Below are 21,634 nucleotides of genomic sequence, written 5' to 3' on the forward strand. Positions count from 1 at the left end.
ATTGGGCATCTGCTTTCTTGTCCAAAGCTTCCAATTTTTCAAAGATTTTATCTAGTATAGAAGCAGATGCTCCTGAGGCCATATCTTCCAATTGTAACTGCTCTGCTTCGCCCTCACCCTCCACTTCTGAGGGCAAAGCAGGCACAGATGATCTGCGTGTCTGTAAGGCTGAGGTTAGAGTTGTTAAAGTTGTTTGTTTAGCTCTCCCTCTTTTTCTTGTGCCACTCATTCCAACGTTATCTGTCAGTCAAGGTCACACTGAGTTGTTCCCATGGGAATGGAAAGGTCCAGAGCAAGCAAGCAAACAGCAAGGGAATCGAAAGTAAAAAGTGTATGTAAAATCACTGTTATAATCCAATCCTCTAGAGGGAGCTTAATCTATCTTTCAGAGTCTAAATTAATGTCCAAGAACCTTCAGATACAAATACTTAGCAGAGTTTATAAATGATTACCTTGTTGCAGACAGTGCTTATTTATCTCCAAAAAGAATGTTTCAAATTTAAAAGGTATCAATACCCTCAGATTGTTTCCAGTTCCAATATACAGTATCCAAATCTGCAGTACTGACAGCTCCCTTAGTACTCAGGCAGCTCCTGACTCTGGGTTTCACTTTTAAATTTGTAATCCAATAAGAGGAGGAAAGTCAAGTACAAATAGAAATCCCAAATCTTTAACTTGAAGTCTTTACTTTAAAATGCAAGTTCAAATAGATGCTTAGATCTGTAAAACTTAGAGTCTCTTTCTTTCAGCCTCCACTCCTCCAGCTGATTGCTTTTTTTCAAGTTCAATGGCTGCGGAAGACGGACTTCCTGCTTCCACGTCTCTCCACTCACAGCCAAGTTCAAGCCAATTTAAGTTTCCCTTTTAAAGTCTCAAATTTCGAGTGATTCAGTCTTTTACTCACAAATTAGTTGCTTTTTCTTCCGGATCCGTAATTTGGCAGGAAAAGGGATCAGCGCTCACCGACAGCAGCTGCGCGGCTTCGCTCCTCAGGCTGCGAAACAGCTCACAGCGCCGCAACCCCCCTCCGTGCTCCGGAGCCCCTTACGGGGTTCCTTCTGCACTTGGAGGGTCGCTCTAGGCGCCCACCGAGCCTCAAGACCCCAGGCTCTTGCCGCCTGGGGTTTTCCGATGTGGGTCTCCGCTTCGCCGTAGCGGACGACCCGTTGCCTGCGGAGCCTCCTCTCCCGTTCAGAAGAGGACCGCCATTGCCGTTCGCGCTGCCCCCGGAAGTCGGGATTCGAGACTTTCCCCACTGATGAGAGAATTGCTTCCCAAGCGGCTGGACCTTGCGCATCTGCATCCACTTGTGAGCAAGTGCTTCCTCTAAAGTCTCTTTCAAAAGGAGCCTTGCGCAGGTACATTGTGCCAACTGCATCTGCATCTGTGCAGCAGCAAAAACTGGGTGACTGAAGTTTCATTCCAAACGATCCTTCTGCTATTGTGCCATAATGTATGTCTTAGGGGATCCTCTTATCTGAGGGAGGACAGAAGAGCTTGGAGCTCAGTAAATTGGAAAAGAGGTGTGTACCCAAAGAAAGCAGTTCTATTTATTTGAAAATGGCCTTGAAACAGACTTTGTCAACCCTGTGGTTTTGCGTTTTTGTGTCACAGTAACATGAATCGTTTTGCAAGGGGAGAGCAGTCTTTCAAAGCACACTTCTTTTTAGGTGTGAGATGCTAATTTTTCTCTTTCCCTCATTCGCCTTAGCTCATCTCAGGGGTGGAGAATCTTTTCCAGTCTGAGGGACACATCCCTCCCTGGGCAAACCTTCAGGGTCAGAGGCAAGACAACAGCTGGGACTCCTACCTTTGTGCAGCAGGCTATGTTCCAGCCTTGCAAAATCCAGGCACACAAACACCCCTCCATCAGGGCAAGGAAAAGGCGTTACTGCAGTCAAGGACACATCCCAGCCAGGCAAAAGGACTGAGGAGGGGGCGGTGCAAGGCCAAAGAGGGGCGTGGCCTAGTGAGAGTCCCAAGAGCCAGAGAGAAATATATTAATAATAATTTATTATTTATACCCCACCCATCTGGCTGAGTTTCCCCAGCCACTCATATTCCCCAGAAATATGAAATACTTAATTTGCCCTCTTCCAGGCCTGAAGTCCCCCACTTCTGGTTTAACTTGGAAGTCCACCTTGCACACTTTTGCACCACGGTAGGTAGCACTAATTGTTCCGTACTTAATTTCAGGGAGGAGAAAGATAACAGCTACTCGAAACTGGCAGCATCGCCCTCTGAACTAAAAGCCCCTAACCCTTGACTGATAGCAACTTTTGCCATGCTGGTGAACCTCCAGCTGTTTTGGACTACAACTCCCATCAGCTCCCAGCCACATGCCAATCAGAGGAGATAATCCCGTGGTTGTCATAAGGACTAGGAAGTGCACTATCTTGAAACGCCACATCTTGCTTGTGTTGTTGACAGCCGCAACACACACGTTAAGGGTTACAGGGCACACTCTTATTGTGAGAACAAGGGAGATACCAACACAGTCTGTTTTGCCAGTAGGTTGACTCCTCTGGGGAAAAGCACCTGAGCTGCGTAATGGAGAAGGAAGATGTCCCTCTGGGGGAAGGCTGGAGACCTGCCAAAAAGCCACTAGATAGCTGACAAAGAGAGAAAACTGTTCTTTCCCAATTCATTTCAGCAGCGCTCCCCACACTCGAGCACAAAAGGTGAGACCAGTCATCCGGTTAATGACTAGCCTGGTCACCATCAGGGACAAGAAATCCCATGAAGGCAAGTGAGCATCTGGTAGAAAAGAGGCCGGTTCCTCCATTCCTTCTCCACCAGCCACCTGAATTCATGCTGGTTGCAGATAAGGGGACTTGCTCTGCCACCACCTCTGTGGTCAACGATGCAATGAATCCTGGGGTTTAGTCGTTTTAAATACTAGTTTTTGCACTGGAAGTGGTTTTTTTGTGGTTGTTTGCATTGATTTTTTGCCAGTCATATTTGCATCATATGATAGGTTGATCGCATTTATGAATCGCCCTGCCTCAAGCAGAGTGAAGAAGAGAAAAGGAACTAAAACCACATCATCACTCAAAGCAATTCCCAAAGTAAACGAATGCATAAAATAACTGTCCTTAAAAATAAAAGACCCACAATTACTGTTCAGGGCAAACATCAAACAAATGTAAAGTGATACATGTCAAGGCAAAAAAATCCTAGCTTCGCATTTATGCTCACGGGGTCTGAACTGATGGTGACTGACCAGAGACAAGACCTTGGAGGTGTGTGGCAGCTGTGAAACAAATTTCATGCTGAGCGCCATTAGGAAAGGAACTGAAACCTACCAGTTTTTACACAAATCTAGAGTGCGAGGAACACATTTGGAATACTGGGTAGCTCTGGTCACCTCGACTCTAAAAGTCCATTGGAAAAGGTTCAGAAAAGGGCAACCAAAATTATGAAAGGATGGAATGACTCCCCACGAGGAAAGGTAATAATAATAATAATAATAAATTTTATTTATACCCCACCGTCCCCAGCCAAGACCGGGCTCAGGGCGGCTAACACCAGATATAAAACGATTGAAATACTAGTTAAAAAACAAGATCAAAATACAACATTAAAATGCAGCCTCATTTCAGCAGAAACTCAAAAACATTTTTGGGGATGAAAACGCCAAGTCTTCACCAAGGCTAACTATCCAGACTGGTTCTATGGAGGCCAGAAAAAAAGCCAAGTAGGAGTTCCAACATAGAAGGTAGCAATGCTTGGGACTTTATAGTTTAGAGAAAAGGCAAGACCGGTGACTTGGTAAAAGTTTATGAAGCTGCATGGCATGGAGAAATTGGATAGAGGGAAGTTTGTCTCCCTTTCCCATGTCACTAGAACTTGTGGGCATTCAAGGAAGCCGCACGTTGGAAGATTCAGGACAGGTAACAGCAAGGACTTCTTCACACAGTGCGTGAACTACGGAACTCCCTCCTACAGGAGGCAGCGATGGCCACCAACTTGGATGGCTGTAAAATAAGGCTGGGCAAATTCATGGAGGACAAGGGCTGTTGATGGCTACTAGCCTGCCATGATGGCCATCCTCTACCTCTGCAGTCAGAGGCAGCAAAGCTTCTGAGTGCCAGTTGCTGGAAAGCACAGGAAGGGAGAAGGCTCTGCTTGCAGTTTCCCACAGGCATCTATCTATCTATCTGGCTGGCCTCTGCAAGAGCAGGATGCTGCGCTAGGGGCGGTGCCCTATAGAGGCCCCTAGGCAGTTGAAAGCTCACAAATCATTTCCAAATCCTCGATTGTAGTTATATTTCGAGCAGCGCCAGATTTACGTATAAGCTAAACAAGCTATAGCTTAGGGCCCCACTCTCTTCCCCCCCCAATAAACTACTACTTAATTGTATTTCACTATTAATATACTTCTTAATTGTACTTCAGTTCAACAATTACTTTGATAAAATACACATTTTGTTATGTGCAAATGGCTTTAGATACCTTTTAGGTCCATAAATTACCATATAGCATATATTCAACACAAAAAACCAGCCACAATTTGTTGCTGACAAAGGACAGCTGGACATATAAAGGGCCCCATTACCTTCAGTAGCTTAGGGCCTCATCAAACCTAAATCCGGCCCTGATTTCGAGATCAAATCTATATTAGTTTGAGCCGTTGTTGCAAGGCCCTTAAAAGCCGTGGGGCCCTTAGGACGGTGCCTTCCTTGCCTATCTGGCACTGGCGAGAAGGTTCTCCTCCCTCATTTTTCAATGCGCAAAGCGACCGCCGCTCAGAGAGGCCCGCGCGCTTTGGACAGCTCGCTTGGAGACGCGCCTTGCGCGCCGCGGTGCCTTTAAGCAGAGCAGGCGGGAGGGAAAGAGGCGGGTCAGGATTTCCCCCGCCTGGCCCTTCCTTCCCTTCCGGCCCGTCTCTCCCCACGTGTGTCCGCCTCCCTCGCTCCCCAGCCACCATGCTGCTCGCTCGCGCCCTGCGCTCCGCCGCCCTCTCCGCCGTGGCGCGCCTCCCGATCCAGCCCCGGCCGCTGCTGTCCTTGCAGCCCAGCTCGGCGGCGCCTCGCGGCCCGGCTTTCGCCTCCGCCGTCTCCCGGCCCTTCACCCGCTCGCTGTGGGTGCTGCGCGGCGCCGGCCAAGGCCCCAGCCGCCTCCTCCTCCGGCCGGGCTCGCCCTCCGTCTCCTGCGCCTGCGGCGGCCTCCACACCGATGGTGAGCTACGCGCGGAGGGCAGGGGAAGGGGGAAGAAGGTCGCTCGCAAGGAACGCAGGGCTCCGGGCGGCGCTTGCTCGCGAGGAAGCCCCCCTTGGGCCCGCTGGGGATCGCGTCCGAGGAAAAAGACGACCGCGATCCTCCTCCTAGCGAGCTTTTGTCCTGGGAAAAGTGCTTGGGGGCTGGGCTGCGAGCCAAGGCGCGCTTGCTCGCGAGGAATCCCTCTTGGCATCGGGTTGCTCGCGAGTAAATGTGCGCCTGCCATCCAAGAGGAGCTTACGCCCAGGGGGAGGCATGCCTTGAAAAAAATAATAATAACGGGTATGGGTTCATCCTCATTCCCCCCTCCCAAGCGGGATTGAGCAGTTACTGAATTTCCATCCCACATTTTTTCTCCCAGGAGCTCAAGGTATGTGGTTTTCTCCCTCCGCATTTATTCCCCACAACACCCCAAGGAGATAGGTTAGACTGAGAGGCAGTGACTGGCCCCAAGGTCACACCCTTGAGTTGCATGGCCGAGCCCTGGGGTCTTCCCAATCCGACACTAACCATTGGCTCTCTGCAAGCCTTTAAATTACCTAATTTGATAAAGGGATCAGGAGCTGGGAAGATGTTTGAGGGCAGAGGCCTGAATAGGGTCAGGCAGGAAGGGAAAGAGCACGTGTTTCCTAGTTCCAAAAGAAAATCTGGCAGTTCAGTTCCATAAATGCTTACTCAAAAGGTAAGCCTCATTAAGTTCAGGGGGACTTACTCCTAGGTAAACATGCAGAGGACTTGGGCCTCACTGCATCTCTAGTAATAGTTCTGAAAAGCGCCTACAGCCATGGCTTAGATGGATCCCATGTCAGGCTTCCTCAGAGTAGACCCACTAGTAGTCATGGCCTTTGATTTCAGTGAGATTGCTCTGATTGTGTTGGATGCAACCCAATATTCATGGAAATAAGTCCAGTTGAAAAATGGGGATTTGAGTAAATGCTTAGCAGGTTTGTAGGGTGGTACAAAAACAGTAAAGTTTTTGGATTTTTAGCTCAGAAGTTTTGGTTTGCATAATAAGTGCTGTGGGTTACTTGTATTAACTGCTGCTAGTTATCTGGAATAAAAAAATCACTTAAAGTTTCAAATAGTGTGTGCTTAATAGTATCTACTTATTGGATGTGCTAGAAATAATAAGGATGTTGGTGATGATGGTCACAGCATTTAATTTTTTTGGTTTGGATTTGATATCCCGCCTTTCACTCCCTTTAAGGAGTCTCAAAGCGGCTCACATTCTCCTTTCCCTTCCTCCCCCACAACAGACACTCTGTGAGGTGAGTGGGGCTGAGAGAGGACATGGACCAGCATTTGCCAGCATTCATGCCCGCTGTCAAAATGTTATACAGTGGTACCTCTGGATATGAACGGGATCCGTTCTGGAGCCCCGTTTGCATCCAGAAGCAAACGTAACTAGCGACGGCACGTCTGCGCACGTGTGCATCGCTTTTCGCGGCTTTTGCACATGCGCGTGATGTCATTTTGAGTGCATGCGCGGGCGGCGAAACCCGGAAATAACATGCTCCGTTACTTCCAGGTTGCCGCGGAGCGCAACTCGAACGCGCTCAACATAAAGCATATTCAACCTGAGGTATGACTGTACTTCAAGCTCCTTGGAGCGCAGACCCGGTGGCGCTGCCAAAATTATTAAACAGCACTGCAAATTCCTTTCTTAATGGCTTAAGAGTGATGCTTTGTCTATCAATCAGGAGTTTTTGGTTCGTGGTGTCAGAGGGGGAAGAAAACCTGTTATTTTCCACCCCCCAACCTGCAGGTGACAAAGCTTTTGCAGAGTTCCTCACGGATGAAATCAAAGAAGAGAAGAAAATCCAGAAGCACAAGTCCCTCCCCAAGATGTCCGGAGGGTGGGAGCTGGACGTGCACGGCACAGAGGCCAAGCTAGTGCGGAAAGTAGCTGGTGAAACGTAAGCGTGCGAGGAATTTTCACAGAGGGCCTAAAAAGGACAGCTGGGGGTGGGGTACAGTTATGCCTCTGGAATAACCCAGAAGCTGAGCTGCAAGTCCCATCATCCTTGGCCACACTTGCTGGGGCTGATGGGAGTTGTAGTTCAGCGGCAACCGGAGGCCCAAAGCTTCCCAGCATGTGGAGTAGAACACTAGGCTGCTCTGCCTTGTTCTCTGCTTGCTGATTTCGGGTCCACTGTCTTGCAGGGTCACCGTTTCGTTCAACATTAACAACAGCATCCCACCGAGCTTCGACGAGGCTCAGGAAGGGCAGAAGCCGGATGAGCAAGAGGTAAGCGAGGAAGAATCCTTCTCCAAGGGAGGCACCAGAGTTAACGCTAAATCGTTTCTGGTAAATGAGCCACCATAGCTGCTAGAGGGCTGTGAAAATACGTGCCCAGGGCGTCTGCCCACTTACTATTTGAAACCAAAGGGACGTGTTGGTTGCCATGTGTGAATTTTTCCCCCAGCTCTCCTATCCCACTATTGGGTGGGTCGTGTCCAGAGTAGCAGCAGCCATGACCTCCCTTCTTGCTCTTGCTAGCAGAGCATCCTTCGGCCACTGTTATTTCCGAGGCCCACACAGGTGTTTGTTTCTCTTCTCTAGCCTGAGCTCACGTCAACCCCAAACTTCGTTGTAGAAGTCACCAAAGATGACACCAAGCAGACGCTTGTGCTGGATTGCCACTATCCTGAGGACGAGGTGGGTGTTGTTTTCAAAATGAAAGTGTGGGGCCATGTGGCCCTTGAGCCCCCTTTTCTGGCCCTTGGGGGCCTTTCCCAAGGCCATGCTATTCCCTGGCCCCTGCGGCATGTCCCCCTCAGGTGTTTTAGGCCTGGCTGGAATATTATTATTTATTGCATTTATATCCCATTTTTTTCTCGCAAGGAGCTCAAGGGGGTATACATGGTTCACCCCTCCTCATTTAATCCTCACAACAACCCTGTGAGGGAGGTTAGGCTGAGAGCCACGGGCCCAAGGTCACCCAATGAGCTTTGTGGCTGAGTGGGGATTTGAACCCTGGTCTCCCAGGTTCTAGTCTGAGAGACGCTAACCACTACACCACACTGGCTCCTTGAACTCTGATCATACCTCTTGCTAGCCTGGATGGAGGATAGAAAGTGGTGTGTGGGTGTATAAACTAGCCTACCTGAGAAAGTTAATATTTGCATATGTTGCTCCGCCCACGTTCGCTCCAGGCCCTGCCCACCATGCCATGTGGCCCTCAGAAGGTTGCCCAGAAGGGAATGTGGCCCTTACTCTGGAAGAAGCCTCTCTGCCCCTACAGTACAGTAAACCAGCTTTCCTCATCAGCCTGCCTGCCATCCAGATGTTTTCTATATCCCAACTCTACATCATCCCTGACCATTGGCCATGCTGGCTCAGGCAGATCCAAGTTGGGGTCCAGAACATCTGGAAGGACCCAGGCCGAAAAAATATTTACCACAGGGATGGGAAACCCACCTCGGGTACCACGCAGTACCTGTTCTGCATTTGTAAGAAATCCATCTCTTAATGTGTCAGCACCCGCACTTTGGAACTCGCTGCCTATTGACATCAGGCAGGTGCCTTCACTGTGCTCTTTCTGGTGCCTGATAAAAACATGATTGATTGATTGATTGTATATACTGCCCTATACCCACAGGTCTCAGGGCGGTTCACAGAATAAAATCAAAATATAAAACCACAAAATACATAATCAAAATCAAACCCAATCAGCATAATCAGCAGCAACCCAATAACTCTCACATTTTAAAAGAGGTTTTTAAAAGGCATTTTTGTTTAGGCAGATTTTTAGAAAGTTGACCCCAGTTTTAATCTGCTTTTGGTCTATTGCTACCTTAACATTTGGAAAGCCTCAAATTATTGTTCCATTTTTCTTACTGATAATTTTATTGTTTTATCTTTTTTGTGAACTGCTTTGAGGTTGTTTTTTTACAATTGAAGTGGTGTATAAATTTTATTAAATAAATCATGGGTAGGCAAACTAAGGCCCGGGGGCCAGATCTGGCCCAATCGCCTTCCAAATCTGGCCTGTGGACGGTCCGGGAATCAGCGTGTTTTTATATGCGTAGAATGTGTCCTTTTATTTAAAATGCATCTCTGGGTTATTTGTGGGGCATAGGAATTCGTTCATTAATTTTTTTCAAAATATAGTCTGCTCCCCCCCAGGTCTGAGGGACAGTGGACCGGCCCCCTGCTGAAAAAGTTTGCTGACCCCTGAAATAAATGGACAATTTACAGCTATTGGGGGGGGTAGCTATCTCAGTGAAATCTGGATCAGGTCCGTGGGGAGAACTGTTATACGGCATGGAAGAGAAGCCCTATGTCATGTTCTTTGGGGGAGCAGCGAGAGAGTTTCTACCAGGCCCATGGGTTGGAGGGAAGGGTTTTTTTTTGGGGGGGGGGAGTGTGGCTTAGCATCCCACGATTGGACCTTGTTTAGCTGCTCTGCATCTACCAGCATAACTCCCCCCCTCCCAAAAAAAAGCTTAATACAGAACTACCTTAAAGCCACCCACCACTTTATTTTCCATTCCTGCCAACTGGGTTGTTTCTAACCACCCCCTTTAAAAAACGAATCAGGTTGCTCCTGGCGAAGAAGAAGACAGCGACATCTTCTCTATCCGAGAGGTCAGCTTCCAGCCCACCGGAGACTCAGAATGGAGAGACAATAATTACACCCTCAACACGGACTCTCTCGATTGGGTAGGAGCAGCTGTATAACTAGGGTACACGCACGTGGGTGGTGCACTTATTTTGCATGGCTGTATTTTCGGTTTTACGGAAGTGCAGTTTAGTCTGGCTGCACGCTTGCCTAGAGGATAAGCGAAACTAGCAAACCTGCTAATATGAGCGTATAAGGAAGGCTTGCGCACCGCAAGGACCCTTGTGTGCATCTATGAAAGGACATCCACATGTCTTCCTTGACGCCTCTTGGGTATCATGTTAGAAAGATGCATTATGTCCTGTGCAAGAGCTCAACACCAAGTGATGCGGATTTTCCAGAAAAATGTGAAAAGCTCCTGAATCACACAGGTGCACTTGGTTGGGAGCTACACAGAGCTCCCAAGAACATGTTTGTGGCAAACCCAGGTTTACCTAGCAGAAAGGAGTGTTAACAGCTATTGTGTTTTTGTGACACTCACTCACTCTCTCTCTTCCTGCCCCCCCTAAATCCCATTATATTCCTAGGCTCTGTACGACCACCTGATGGACTTCTTGGCTGACCGAGGGGTAGACAACACATTTGCGGATGAGCTTGTTGACCTCAGCACAGCGCTGGAGCACCGGGAATACATTCGATTCCTCGAAGACCTTAAACTCTTTGTCAAATGCCAGTAGACTGAGAAGAGTGTCAGGGCCTGTATATTTGGGGGGGGCGGGTCCTCAATTTCCTCTGCTCCCCCCCCCCCACTGAAGGCTGGACTTTGTTTCCAAACGCTGTGGAACGAGAGCGAGAACTGGGAGCTTCACATGGGGTGTGTGTGTGTGTTAAACATGCATCCTTGGAAGGAGGAGATGTCACTGTTTCAGAACCCTGACCTGACCGGCGTCACGCAGATCCGCTTTGAAGTTTTTGTAAAACCCTGTAGCCTCCTCTCGCCCTTGGAAGTGTGGTTGGGGTTTTTGGAACAGTTGAAGAAGGAAAAGAAAATGGTCTCAAAATAAAACCAGTTAAAGGCTTTTGTCTGTGTAGAGTGAACAGCGTTGTTGACTTGTTTGTTGCTTTTTCACCCAGGCCTCACCTTAGATGGACAAGCTGAGGGGGGGGGGTGTTTGTGTGTTCACATGTACACAGGATGGCTGTGGGGGGCACTTTGGTCGTGCCACTGCTAACGCACAGCCCTTGTAGGCGTTCCAACCAGGTGGCACAACCCTCTAGTTAGTAACGCCTTCGTTAGCTTCGTGGGATTATAAAGGCATGCTTCAACACTGTGAGTTGACATACCAAGCTTTAAACTACACAACACAAAATCAACAGGGCATTTCTGCTTAGTTACACCTGTGGTTTTGACTGTAGTCTCATGTTACATGCTCTTTTAACTTGTTATATTGATTTTGCATTTACTCCGGCCTGAAACCGTTTGGTGAAGGGCAGGTTGTGAGTATTCACATTATTGTAAGCGGCAGATTCAGAAGTGCAGCATCCTGTCATGATAGTTACATCTTCACAGCTATACCCCCTTCTAAGATTGTACAATCCTCTTAAACAATGCTACTTAGGAATGCACTGCAATGATGAAAACTGATCTCCACATGTTGCCTTAAAGCTGGATCTACTTTCCGTACACATACATGGGCAAATGGTTTGGGGTGCTCCAATATATTCTTAGTGACCTAAATTGTGTTTCCCCTGAAGTTCCATTGTATGCAGCAAAGCTTGCACATTCTTGAAACTGGGGCGCCTTATGTTTTCAGGGTTCCTAAATGCTTAGCTTTGAAGCATGCAGAACAATTCCTCAATGTTCTTCCTGTGCCCCTTCTGCAGAGTGAGCCTAGGAGCCTATCCTCAGGGGACAGACTCCTTTCACTCTGATTGGCTCCAATCAGTACAAAGCGTTGAAAGATTTCTTGGCCGTGGCCAAGAAGCGTCAACCCTTGGCTGGTTTTAGGATGCTGGAGACACACAGAGACCCTGCCGCAGAAATAGTAGCAGGTCTTTTGACCTTCTGCAACCCTAGACCACTACATCTCGGAGCAAAACAAAACAAATGTGGTTGGAGTCCGTCCAATGCATAAACAAAACTATTGAACATTTAGGCCAGCAGAGGGCACCAAGGGAATTCTGAAAGTGTTTTTAAATAATGCCCTTTTTACATGCCAAGTTGCATAGAAGCAAGCTTCTGAGCACCTCGTTACTTGGCACATCCTTTTTCAAAGTGAGTGGGAGAAAAGGGTATTTCAGGCTGAGAGCCTGTGGGGAGTGTGGTAAAAGCTGAACAGGTATGTCCCTCTGTTTCCAACCTTTTAAAATTGCTTTTTAAAAAATAGCTTTGCTTTGCAAATAACAGGAGAGAAAGATTTAGGCCCAAGTCTCTCCTCGGTTTGGGGTATGTCAGGAGACCCGGAGATCTTTGGCTCTTTTTCATCCCAGTGGTTTTCCAGGCCCGCCCTGGCACATTCCTAAACCACCCCAGATACTTCTCTTTGCAGCTACCAACATCAAAGCGCCAACCTTGGTAGGGCTAGGGAAGTTTCCATGGCCACAGGGAGCAGACATCAGATCTGCAACATCAGGAAGGGGATTCTGAAATATCCTGTGGTCCCTGGGATGCCCTCCATGAGATCGCAGCCTTAAATCTCTAACTACAACTGTCTTCTTGATTTTCTACAAAAAGAGGCCAGAACATGCAACGCAAGTGTGATACAGAATTGGGAGTGGCAAGGGACCCCAAAAGTCATCCGGTCCAATGCAGGAATCTTTTGTCCAACACAGGGCTAGAACCTATGACTCTTAAGATTAAGAGTCTCAAGCTCTACAGGCTCAAAAGTGCACCACTCCCCGATGAAACGCCCAAAGGAATCTACGTGGGCTTCCATTTCAATCACTTCATCAGATAATCGGTTTATTCCAAGGACTTTTATTGGAATTTCCACCCCCTGCCCTTCCATTTTCCAGAGTACAGTACAAAAGCATGCAACCCGCCACCCCGCCCCGCCCTAAATAGGCTCTCTCTATATTCATGGTACATATTTACAGTGCAGCAATGGTCTCGAATGCCATCGCTGTGTACGACTCATGCTTTCAGTTTGGGGGTTTGTGCATGTACACATACACATGCACACACCTAGGGAGAAATACAGGTTGGTTTTCACAACAGACACATACACGTTGACAGACAACAGGCCGGTGGCTTGGGTACAAAGCAGGGAAAATAAGAGATGTGGCAGCGTGGATTTAAATGCTATCCTCTATATGTTCTCGACATCATATTTTGGGGTGTGGGCGTGTGTCTTTATTACAGAGTCTTAAAATTAAATAAGGCACATTACAACATCAAGAATATAACTAGCTGAGAAGCGTACACCCATTTGGAATAAGGGATGTGATCATAGCAGATTTTCTGTAATGGTGGCAGCAGTGTGTGATGGCATGCAGATCCTAAAAAGCTTGAGTCGCTCCTGAGCCTCAGAGATATGGACAAGTAGGGGGTGATTCTGTTCACTGCCAAAGGATATGCCATTTGCAGACAGTGGTGGTTTACCCAACAGAAGCATAGAATGGTAGAGTTGGGGGGGTCAAGGGTCATCTAGGCGACAATGCAGAAATCACAGCAAGTGCTTAGGACACCAGTACAAAAAGAAAAAAGGGGGGGGGAGAATTTGGGAGGGGGGAGAATTTGAACCCGTATGAACCGACCCGGACCCTGTGCTCGTCATCAGAGTCCCTTTTCTATGTCCCCCATCCCATAGAACGGGGCCTTTTTTGTTGTGGCTCCCCGATCGTGGAATGCTCTCCCCAAAGGGGCTCGCTTGGCACCATCACTACATGCCTTTAGGTGCCAGGCAAAAACATTCCTCTTTAGCCGGGCCTATGGCTATTAAATAATCTATGGCTTGTGAAAGTGTGGGGGAGAGGACTGTTATCGTGATGATATTTTATTATTAGGCTGTCTGTCAGTATGCTTTTCATTATGATTTTATCACTGATGTTCTGCAATGTGTTTTTAATGTTGTACACCGCCTTGGGATCTTTTGATAAAGGGCGGCACATAAACTGAATTAACAATAATTTGACATTAAAAAAAAAAAAAAGGATTGAAGCAGCCATCACTTTTCTAACTGGCAATTACTGCTCTGCAGAATGCTCTTTTACTCAACTGGAAATAAAAAAACCCTCAGGGAACAACATTTCAGGAGAGGCTTGACTTATCTTACCTACCTTTGCAATGTGCAACTTAGATGAGCTGCTCGGGACTTTTGCAATCAGAAAATCCAGAATGTGGCTATCTTAATTTAGGCATGCATACATGTAGGCTCCGCGTCATTAAAAAATAACTTTAGTACAGTTTTTATTTTTAATTACAAGGGTGGGTATTTTTGAGGGTGTGGAGGGCACCACAATGTTTTCAGTGCTTAGAGCCTCAAAAGGTCTTAAAAGGTAAAGGACCCCTGACAGTTAAGTCCGGTCGCAGATGACTCAGGGGTTGCGGCGCTCATCTTGCTTTACAGGCTGAGGGAGCCGGCATTTGTCCGCAGACAGTTTTCCAGGTCATGTGGCCAGCATGACTAAGTCGCTTCTGGCACAACAGAACACTGAAACCAGAGCAGCGCACGGAAACACCGTTTACCTTCCTGCCGGAGTGGTACCTATTTATCTACTTGCACTTTTTTGGTGTGCTTTCAAACTGCTAGGCTGGCAGGAGCTCCCTGGCCCTATATGCAGGAACATCCAAGCCCACTGCATTAATCTAGGGTCACCGGTAAGAGCAGAAGCTAGAAGCCAGCACCATCCTTGGTTCCAAGTCTCTGGTACAGGGAACCAGGCAGAGGGCCTTCTTGGTAGTGGCACCCTCCCTGTGGAAAGCCCTCCCATCAGATGCCAAGGAGATAACTAACCATTTTAGAAGACATCTGAAGGCAACCTTGTATAGGGAAGTTTTTAAAACTTTGATGTTTTCTTATGTTTTTAGATATGTTGGAAGCTGCCCAGAGTGGCTGGAGCAACCGAGTCAGAAGAGTGGGGAACCAATAATAAAAATATTATTATTACTAAGTCTCATCCCAGCTGGGAACTCTCAGCCAAGCTGCCAAATGCCAGCTTTGGAACCAAACTGTAACACTGAGGCAATCAAACTAGCCCTCATACAAGACTATTGTATACATGGAGTGCTGACACTGTATCCATGCTCAACATGATCTAATATCCTGTTGAGTTTCATGCCCGCCAGCCATGCAAGAGGAATTATATTGTCTGTTGGCCCACTTACGGTTATAAAGCACACTTTACAGACATCAAATTAATAACTACTTGAACAGGATTAGCAATAATTCGCGAGGTAGCAATGGATGGTTTGGTGAGGAAATATCAGGAATGGACGACTGACTGACTGCTGTAAGTCTGGAAAACGACAGGATTTGCTGAAGCCAATTTGGGGAGGGTGAAGAACAGTTGGCTATAATTCCCAGAGAGACAGAATACAGCTCTGAATGTTGGGAATGATAAATTTGAACGTCAGTCTTAAAGAAAAGTGCGGTCATTCCACAATTCCCTAGAAATGTGAAAGATGGGGGCAGAAAAGATGGGACTAGAACGAAACAGGCAGAAACAGATTTCAACAGAAACTTCCTGAGGGTTGGAAAATCCTTGAGCATTTCGGTCCCAATTTCTCCCAATATACACATCTTGCAAAGCAATTTTTCTCAGTGCAGTTCTGTATGTGGTTCTCTCTAATATATGCATTCCTAGGCACACTTCGCACCTAGCCATGTGCATTTTTGACCACATGAGTTAGCGGGAGAACTGCCTTGCAAAATTCAGAGATGTGTGAATTTTGAGAGACGCCTGAGTTTTTGGTTTGCATATTGCTTTGTAGAATGAAATTTTGATACATTTGCCTTGGAATTGGTTGGCGTGGGCGGAAGGGGATGGAAAGGGGTGGAGGTTTGGTGGGTTTGACCAGAAGAGCAAGGAGGGGTGACAGCTTCTTTTACTTAGAAAATTTATAAACCATTTGTTGTTGTTTAAAAAAACCTCCAAGGTCCAGTTATATATAAGACATATTGCTACAGTGTAGATTAAGTAGGTTCTCCTGTCATGTGCAGACTGAATTGAATTGAACTGAACTGAATGTCTCCTCTCTCACTAGTTGAAGCACAGATGAACTTCCAATCTTCTGTTAGTAAAGCCACTGGTTTTCCTTTTGCTGATTTTTGTGCACAAACTCGGCCCTCCAGATGTTTTGGGACTACAGTTCCCATCATCCCTGACCTCTGGTCCCGTTAGCTAGGGTCATGGGAGTTGTAGTCCCAAAACATCTGGACGGCCGAGTTTGCCTATGTCTGCTGTAGGATATAGACAAGCCACTGTTCTGATCATCATACAGGCACAGAACTTCATTCCTCATTATGGATGTGCTTGCAGGAACTTCAGACGGAATCCAAGAGAGTTTGCCATGGTCTTTTCATCCTAGCAATGGAGGTCACATACTTTACTTTGTGCTGTTTGTGCATCCAAGATTGATTGGCAGTCTTCAGGCCACCAACTACTCTCCCTCCCTGATCTGCATGATCAACATTTCTTGATGCTAGCCAACCCCAGGCTTTGTAGATTGCACAGGGGGCTGATTCCAACCAATCCCACGGCAGGGAATCTACAGAATCAATTCCAGACTCTTCTGAAAGTCCATGAGATGAAAAGCTCTTACAAGCTCTACTACCAAAACCCAAGGGCTATGGATGAAGGTAAGTTGCCATCTTCCAATTTTCTGACTTTGATCCAGCTGCTTCCTACAGAACCAGCTGAAGCATGATGGATGTGGGCACTGGTGGGAGGTGTTTCTGATGCATTCTTTAAACAAAAAGGCACCTGTTTAAAGCACAGGGTTCACTGAGATATGCTCTTTTGCACAGGGCGGTCAAAAGCTCACAGGAAGGTGTTTTACACAGGAAAGTTTAAAATGCAAAGCAGAAGTTTTTTTGCACAAGAGGGGCAATGGTTCAGCCTGGCAATTAGGGAAAAACAGAAACTTAACCAGGACTCTGTTCCCCTTCTGACTGCCTAAAAGGTTGCAAGGGCATGTTTTGTACATAAGTAAAGTTGATAAAGAAAATAGGCTTAAAAAAGAGATCAGAGCTGAGGAAATTATGAGAAAAAAGCCGAAACACAAACTGAAATAAGAACTCTATTGAAAAAAAGAGCAGAAACCTGAAGCACAGGCCCTGGATGAAAACCTGCAATGGATCCTGTCTTGAGAAGTTGAACTGAGAAGACTAGAAACCACTGTACTGATGAGTATTTGCTGGGCTAGGGATAGTCTAGAATAGGTCTAACTGGATGCGGTTTATCTCTATTTATATTTGCTTTTGTGGGTATGTACTCAAAGCGTAACATTAGTTTGTTTATTTTTAAAGCATTTTCTCAAAAACTGCTTGACTCAAAACTTGTAAGTGAAGGCATAGTTTGGTTTGGGGAAAAACTGGTCTGAAGCTTTGTGATTCACCTGATGTCAAGGTCTACTTTATATTGGGAGTAGGTTGGGCCAATTAAATTCCGAAAGGTAACAAGGCTGCTTAATAGAGGCAGCTTAGAACACACCTGTTCCATTATAGCAGGTTGCGTAACAGACAACATTGGGCTTGAGCAGGCAACCTGACTAAGAAATTCCAAAACAAAAATAAATAAATGCCGGGAGCCGGGATGTACATGGGTGGTTCTGAACCAAGCATTCTCTAGCAAAGAACATTTGGTGCACATTCATCGGTCGAATCGCCGTACGTCGCTGACTACATATATCACAACATGAAGCACAACTGGAAGATATGAGGCACATGGTCCAGTATACAACACCAAAATGTCTTACGACGTAAACAGATGTGGACAGCCGGAGAGCCAGCTCTTCCATGGGCCATTACTTGTCCCAGAAGCTGGGACTCCCACCGTTTTATCCCTTCGATATGATAGAATCATAGGATTGTAGAGTTGGAAGGGACCCAAAGGGACTTCGAGTCCAACCGCCTGCAAAGCAGGAATCTCTCTCTCTCTCTCTCTCTTTGCAAGTCACAAACTTTGGTTGATGAAAACAGCATGGCGTGCAGGATGACACCACTGGATACGATGGTCACGGTAGCAGCAGTTAAGTGATCAGTGTGCGACATGCTCGGGGCTTCAGGATGTGGCCTCGTCTTCAGATACGTCAGGCAGGTCGGGGTCCTTCAACCCTTCTCGGCTCCCTTGCTTTCTGCGCATGTTCAAAAGATACACATTATAAAACCCCACCCATTACAGAAGAAAGCAAGCTGGGTGTGGTAGTCCTTACTGGAGAGGGCCATAGCTCATTCACAGAGCATCTGTTTTGCAGAGAAAAATGGTCCCAGGTTGAGTTTCCGTCTTCAGGTGGAGGTAGGAGAAAATCTCCTGCTGAAAGGCCTGGAAAGCCACTGCCAGTCAGTACAAACACTACTAAATTAGATGGACCAATGGTCCACTCACTCACCTACTTCTCCACTTTGGGAAGGTGTTTTATCGCTGGTGATATGTAAGCTGGAAGCACAAGGCGGTGAGTACAGTTAGATAATTTTAGATTCTGGACTTCACGGTCTTATGTACTGCTAAACTGAAATCTGTTCTCCAGTTTCTCAAATATTTTGTTCCTCTGCAAAAGACACTGCCATTTTTCTAACCCGACATTATGCGTTTTCCTTTCTAGGAAAGATTTGTCCAGCTCCTTGCAGCCTCCCTGGGTGCCTGCACTTCCTGATGTGAAAAAAAATCCCCATGCTGGGTGTGGGTGGGTGTGGCCTCATTATGTTTTCCCCATGGCTGTGATGGCAATGTGGGCATGCAGGAAAGCTGTAGCGTACAGACCACTGGTGAGTTAGTTTGTAGAATGGAAGGAAGAACAGTCTAAGAGACTCCCCTGCCCGGTTCAAAAGGGAGGGAGGCAAGCAGAACAAAAACGCTTGTTAGAATTTCATGAACATTTTATTTTGCTTCTGATAACTTCCAAGTGCTGTTTCTTTTCTTGTTAATTGAGGGGGAATGGTGGGCAGGGCGGTGGGGATGCAGAATGGAGTTTTGGCACGACACTCATCTTACATACCCCCAAACTCTTCAGCAAAGCATCACTTTATTTTCTTTGAAATGTGGTAAGCCACTCCCGCTTCATTTGGGAAGGGGTGTGCGTTCCCTGTTCATTTTCCTGAATGTGAGTCTCTGGAAATCTGCCCCAGAGTCCTTCCCTGATGCTGTCATTAGGCTCAGGCCACAAAATTTTAGTCTCCAAGCTGTTTCGCCAAGCTCTCCACCTCCACCTTCTCCCCACAGCCACATAAGGCGATCTTTTTTTAAAAAATGAAAAAAGCCATTTCCTGAAAGGGATCGGTTCTCTCTCCCCAATGACAGTGTTTCCCAGGTGATACAGTACAGCTAATTGCCTGAATTAATGAGAAATGCTGCCTAGGAGAGCCAAACGGTGCTCCAATTAACTGGTAACGACCGAGCTCAGGATGACACAGGTTCCGGTAACTTCTAGCAGCTTCCGATTTGCAGAGCAATCCAGAAAGGCAACAAATCCTCTCTCCTGTATAGCAGCAGCTCATTTCTTTTTGCATGGGGAGCCTCTCAGCCACAATGGCTATGATCTGCCTCCATAGTTAGAGGCACTAATGCTTCTGAATTCCAGTTGCTGGAAACCGGAGGAAGGGGAGAGGGCACTTGCGCTCGGTTCCTGCTTGCCTGGGTGGCCACTGTGAGGGCAGGATGCTGCCATTGGCCTGATTCAGCAGGCCTTCCTTATGTTTTTAGATCAGGCTTCCTCAACCTCGGCCCTCCAGATGTTTTGAGACTACAATTCCCATCATCCCTGACCACTGGTCCTGCTAGCTAGGGATCACGGGAGTTGTAGGCCAAAAACATCTGGAGGGCCGAGGCTGAGGAAGCCTGTTTTAGATGATGCTAGTAAGCCTGACTCCTGGTAGAATTTTGAAAAGTGCATGGATCCAATGATGACACAATCCGTTCTTCGACCACTCAACCTCTGAGGAAACCAAATTTTAGGCTGGTGAAAGAGATTCTTGGAAGACTTGTATTCATGGTGGAGGCTCTTTAAGTCTCTTCCCTCCAGAGTCGCTGAGGGGAAACTTAGGCATGCCAGGATGAAGGCTCTGCAATGTTTGGAGTGCTCTGCCATTTAATTTGAATTTCCTTAGCATTGGAGTGGGGCGGCATGGGGTTCTAAGCTGGCCTTATTGATTCTGAGGTGGCTAAGGGTTTGTGTGTGTTTGTGACTTTCTTTCCAGGAGATGTTCCTTCAGAATTTTCCCTGACCGCCCGCCCCTTCTGGTCCTAAAAAGGCGCCAAAGAGGGATGAGTTAATCACATGATGCCTTCCCTTGTGTTTTGATTGAAGCGTGGGCACCCGGGGAGGCTGCCGAACGCAGACCACCGTTAGCTTGTAGAATGGAAGAAAATAACTCTTCCCAAACACCTCAAAAGCAGTGGAAGAAGGACCAAAACCTACAAGAACATCATCCCACCTACACCCCACCTACAAGAACATCATCCCATGCACCCCACCTACAAGAACATCATCAACATTTCCTCTCCCCTCCTCTCTTCTTATTCTCATTAAATTGAAGGACTGTTGAAGAAAAATGCGGGAGAAGTTTTCCTTCAGCACTGCACAGGAAGCTTATATGTCATTGGTCCATCTAGCTCATTACGGCCTGCACTGACTGGCAGTGTCTCTCCCAGCCCTACCTAGAGATGTCATTGGGGATTGAACCCGGGACTTTTTGTGTGCGAATCAGATGCCCCAACCACTGAGCTATGGCCCTCCACCTCTCCTGAGGCATCAGTCTGCAAATATAGTTCTCTCTGCTTGGGAAACTCCAGCTTAGTGTTCCGTTTGCCTCCATTTCCAGGACTTGTTTTGGTCCACAGCTCTCTTGTTAACCTTGAGTTGCCCACAACGCACAGGCTGCATCAATAGAAGTTTTTAAAAATAAAGGAAAGGGGAAAAACAAAGAAAGAGAAAATATGGAAGAAGGGGAAGAGGGAGGAGGAGGAGAAGAAGGGGGTGGCCTGTATTCATGACTGAACGTTGAGTGTGACACAGTGGAACATACCCACTCTTCTAGGAACAGTGAAATAGATTCTCTCTAATAACACACACAGGCACCACCAAATTACGAGACAGGAGAAAAGGTCACAGCGCAATACACCGAGTTACCTTAAAGCTGGGTGCAAATAGACAGATGGGCTTAAGCAGAAACCATGCCTGGAGACAAACCACGAAGACAAAGGAAACGGGGGGGAAACCCAGCAATGAGATTGCATGAATTGAGACAGAAAGTAAAAAATATATACATGCAGAAATAATATTTTTTGAAAATCAACGGGTATAGGTGGGGTGAGAGTGAGGAAAAAGGCAAGGAGAGGGTATCTTTATGGAGGATTTGGAAGTTGTTCAAAGGAAGAATATGGAGGGACGGAAGACAAGGACTTTTGTCACACAGCCCATGATGATTTGATGGGGCTTTCTGGTGATCAGAGCCCCTGGCTGAGAATAGTCTTTCCCCCCAACACATTCTGGACTCCAATTCCCATCAGCCAACGGGGTCCACGGAGAGGAAGGATGGGAGTTGCAACCCAACACCTGGAAGGTTAGCCACTCCACCATGGACAGAGAGCCTGCCGCCCTCCAGGTTTTGCTGGATGACAACTACAGCGCCACCATCTGGAAGGCCAGAGGTTCTGCACCCTGCAGTGCGCAGTGACTCAGAAAGACTTAT

The 21,634-nt window shown here is 47.1% G+C and overlaps 2 protein-coding genes and 2 long non-coding RNA genes across 5 annotated transcripts in view; 3 read left to right on the forward strand and 1 right to left on the reverse strand.

Annotated features, from left to right (window-relative positions):
* The first annotated feature begins 4,890 nt into the window (after positions 1-4,890).
* On the forward strand, positions 4,891-10,883 carry C1QBP (complement C1q binding protein). The gene is made up of 6 exons (XM_080983209.1): positions 4,891-5,181; positions 6,986-7,136; positions 7,384-7,468; positions 7,784-7,879; positions 9,764-9,886; positions 10,373-10,883. Exons 1-6 carry the CDS (start codon positions 4,929-4,931, stop codon positions 10,520-10,522), a joined length of 858 nt encoding a protein of 285 aa, XP_080839335.1. The 5' UTR covers positions 4,891-4,928; the 3' UTR covers positions 10,523-10,883.
* A 1,679-nt stretch (positions 10,884-12,562) lies between these two features.
* Positions 12,563-13,495, forward strand: LOC308464154. The gene is made up of 2 exons (XR_013979895.1): positions 12,563-13,374; positions 13,412-13,495. It is a non-coding gene; the product is annotated as an uncharacterized lncRNA (long non-coding RNA).
* A 1,092-nt stretch (positions 13,496-14,587) lies between these two features.
* Positions 14,588-17,494, forward strand: LOC308464143. The gene is made up of 2 exons (XR_013979881.1): positions 14,588-16,778; positions 16,815-17,494. It is a non-coding gene; the product is annotated as an uncharacterized lncRNA (long non-coding RNA).
* A 110-nt stretch (positions 17,495-17,604) lies between these two features.
* The window catches only part of CAMKK1 (calcium/calmodulin dependent protein kinase kinase 1), an 81,298-nt gene continuing 77,268 nt past the window's right edge, over positions 17,605-21,634 (reverse strand). For both annotated transcript variants that reach the window (XM_080983040.1, XM_080983039.1), the window contains exon 16: positions 17,605-18,081. In XM_080983040.1, the coding sequence (XP_080839166.1) occupies positions 18,009-18,081 (73 nt within the window). In that variant the 3' untranslated portion in view covers positions 17,605-18,008. The remainder of the gene's footprint in view (positions 18,082-21,634) is intronic.

Source organism: Podarcis pityusensis (genome assembly GCF_964106645.2).
Source record: "Podarcis pityusensis genome assembly, chromosome: 15".
Classification (NCBI taxonomy): Eukaryota; Metazoa; Chordata; class Lepidosauria; order Squamata; family Lacertidae; genus Podarcis; species Podarcis pityusensis.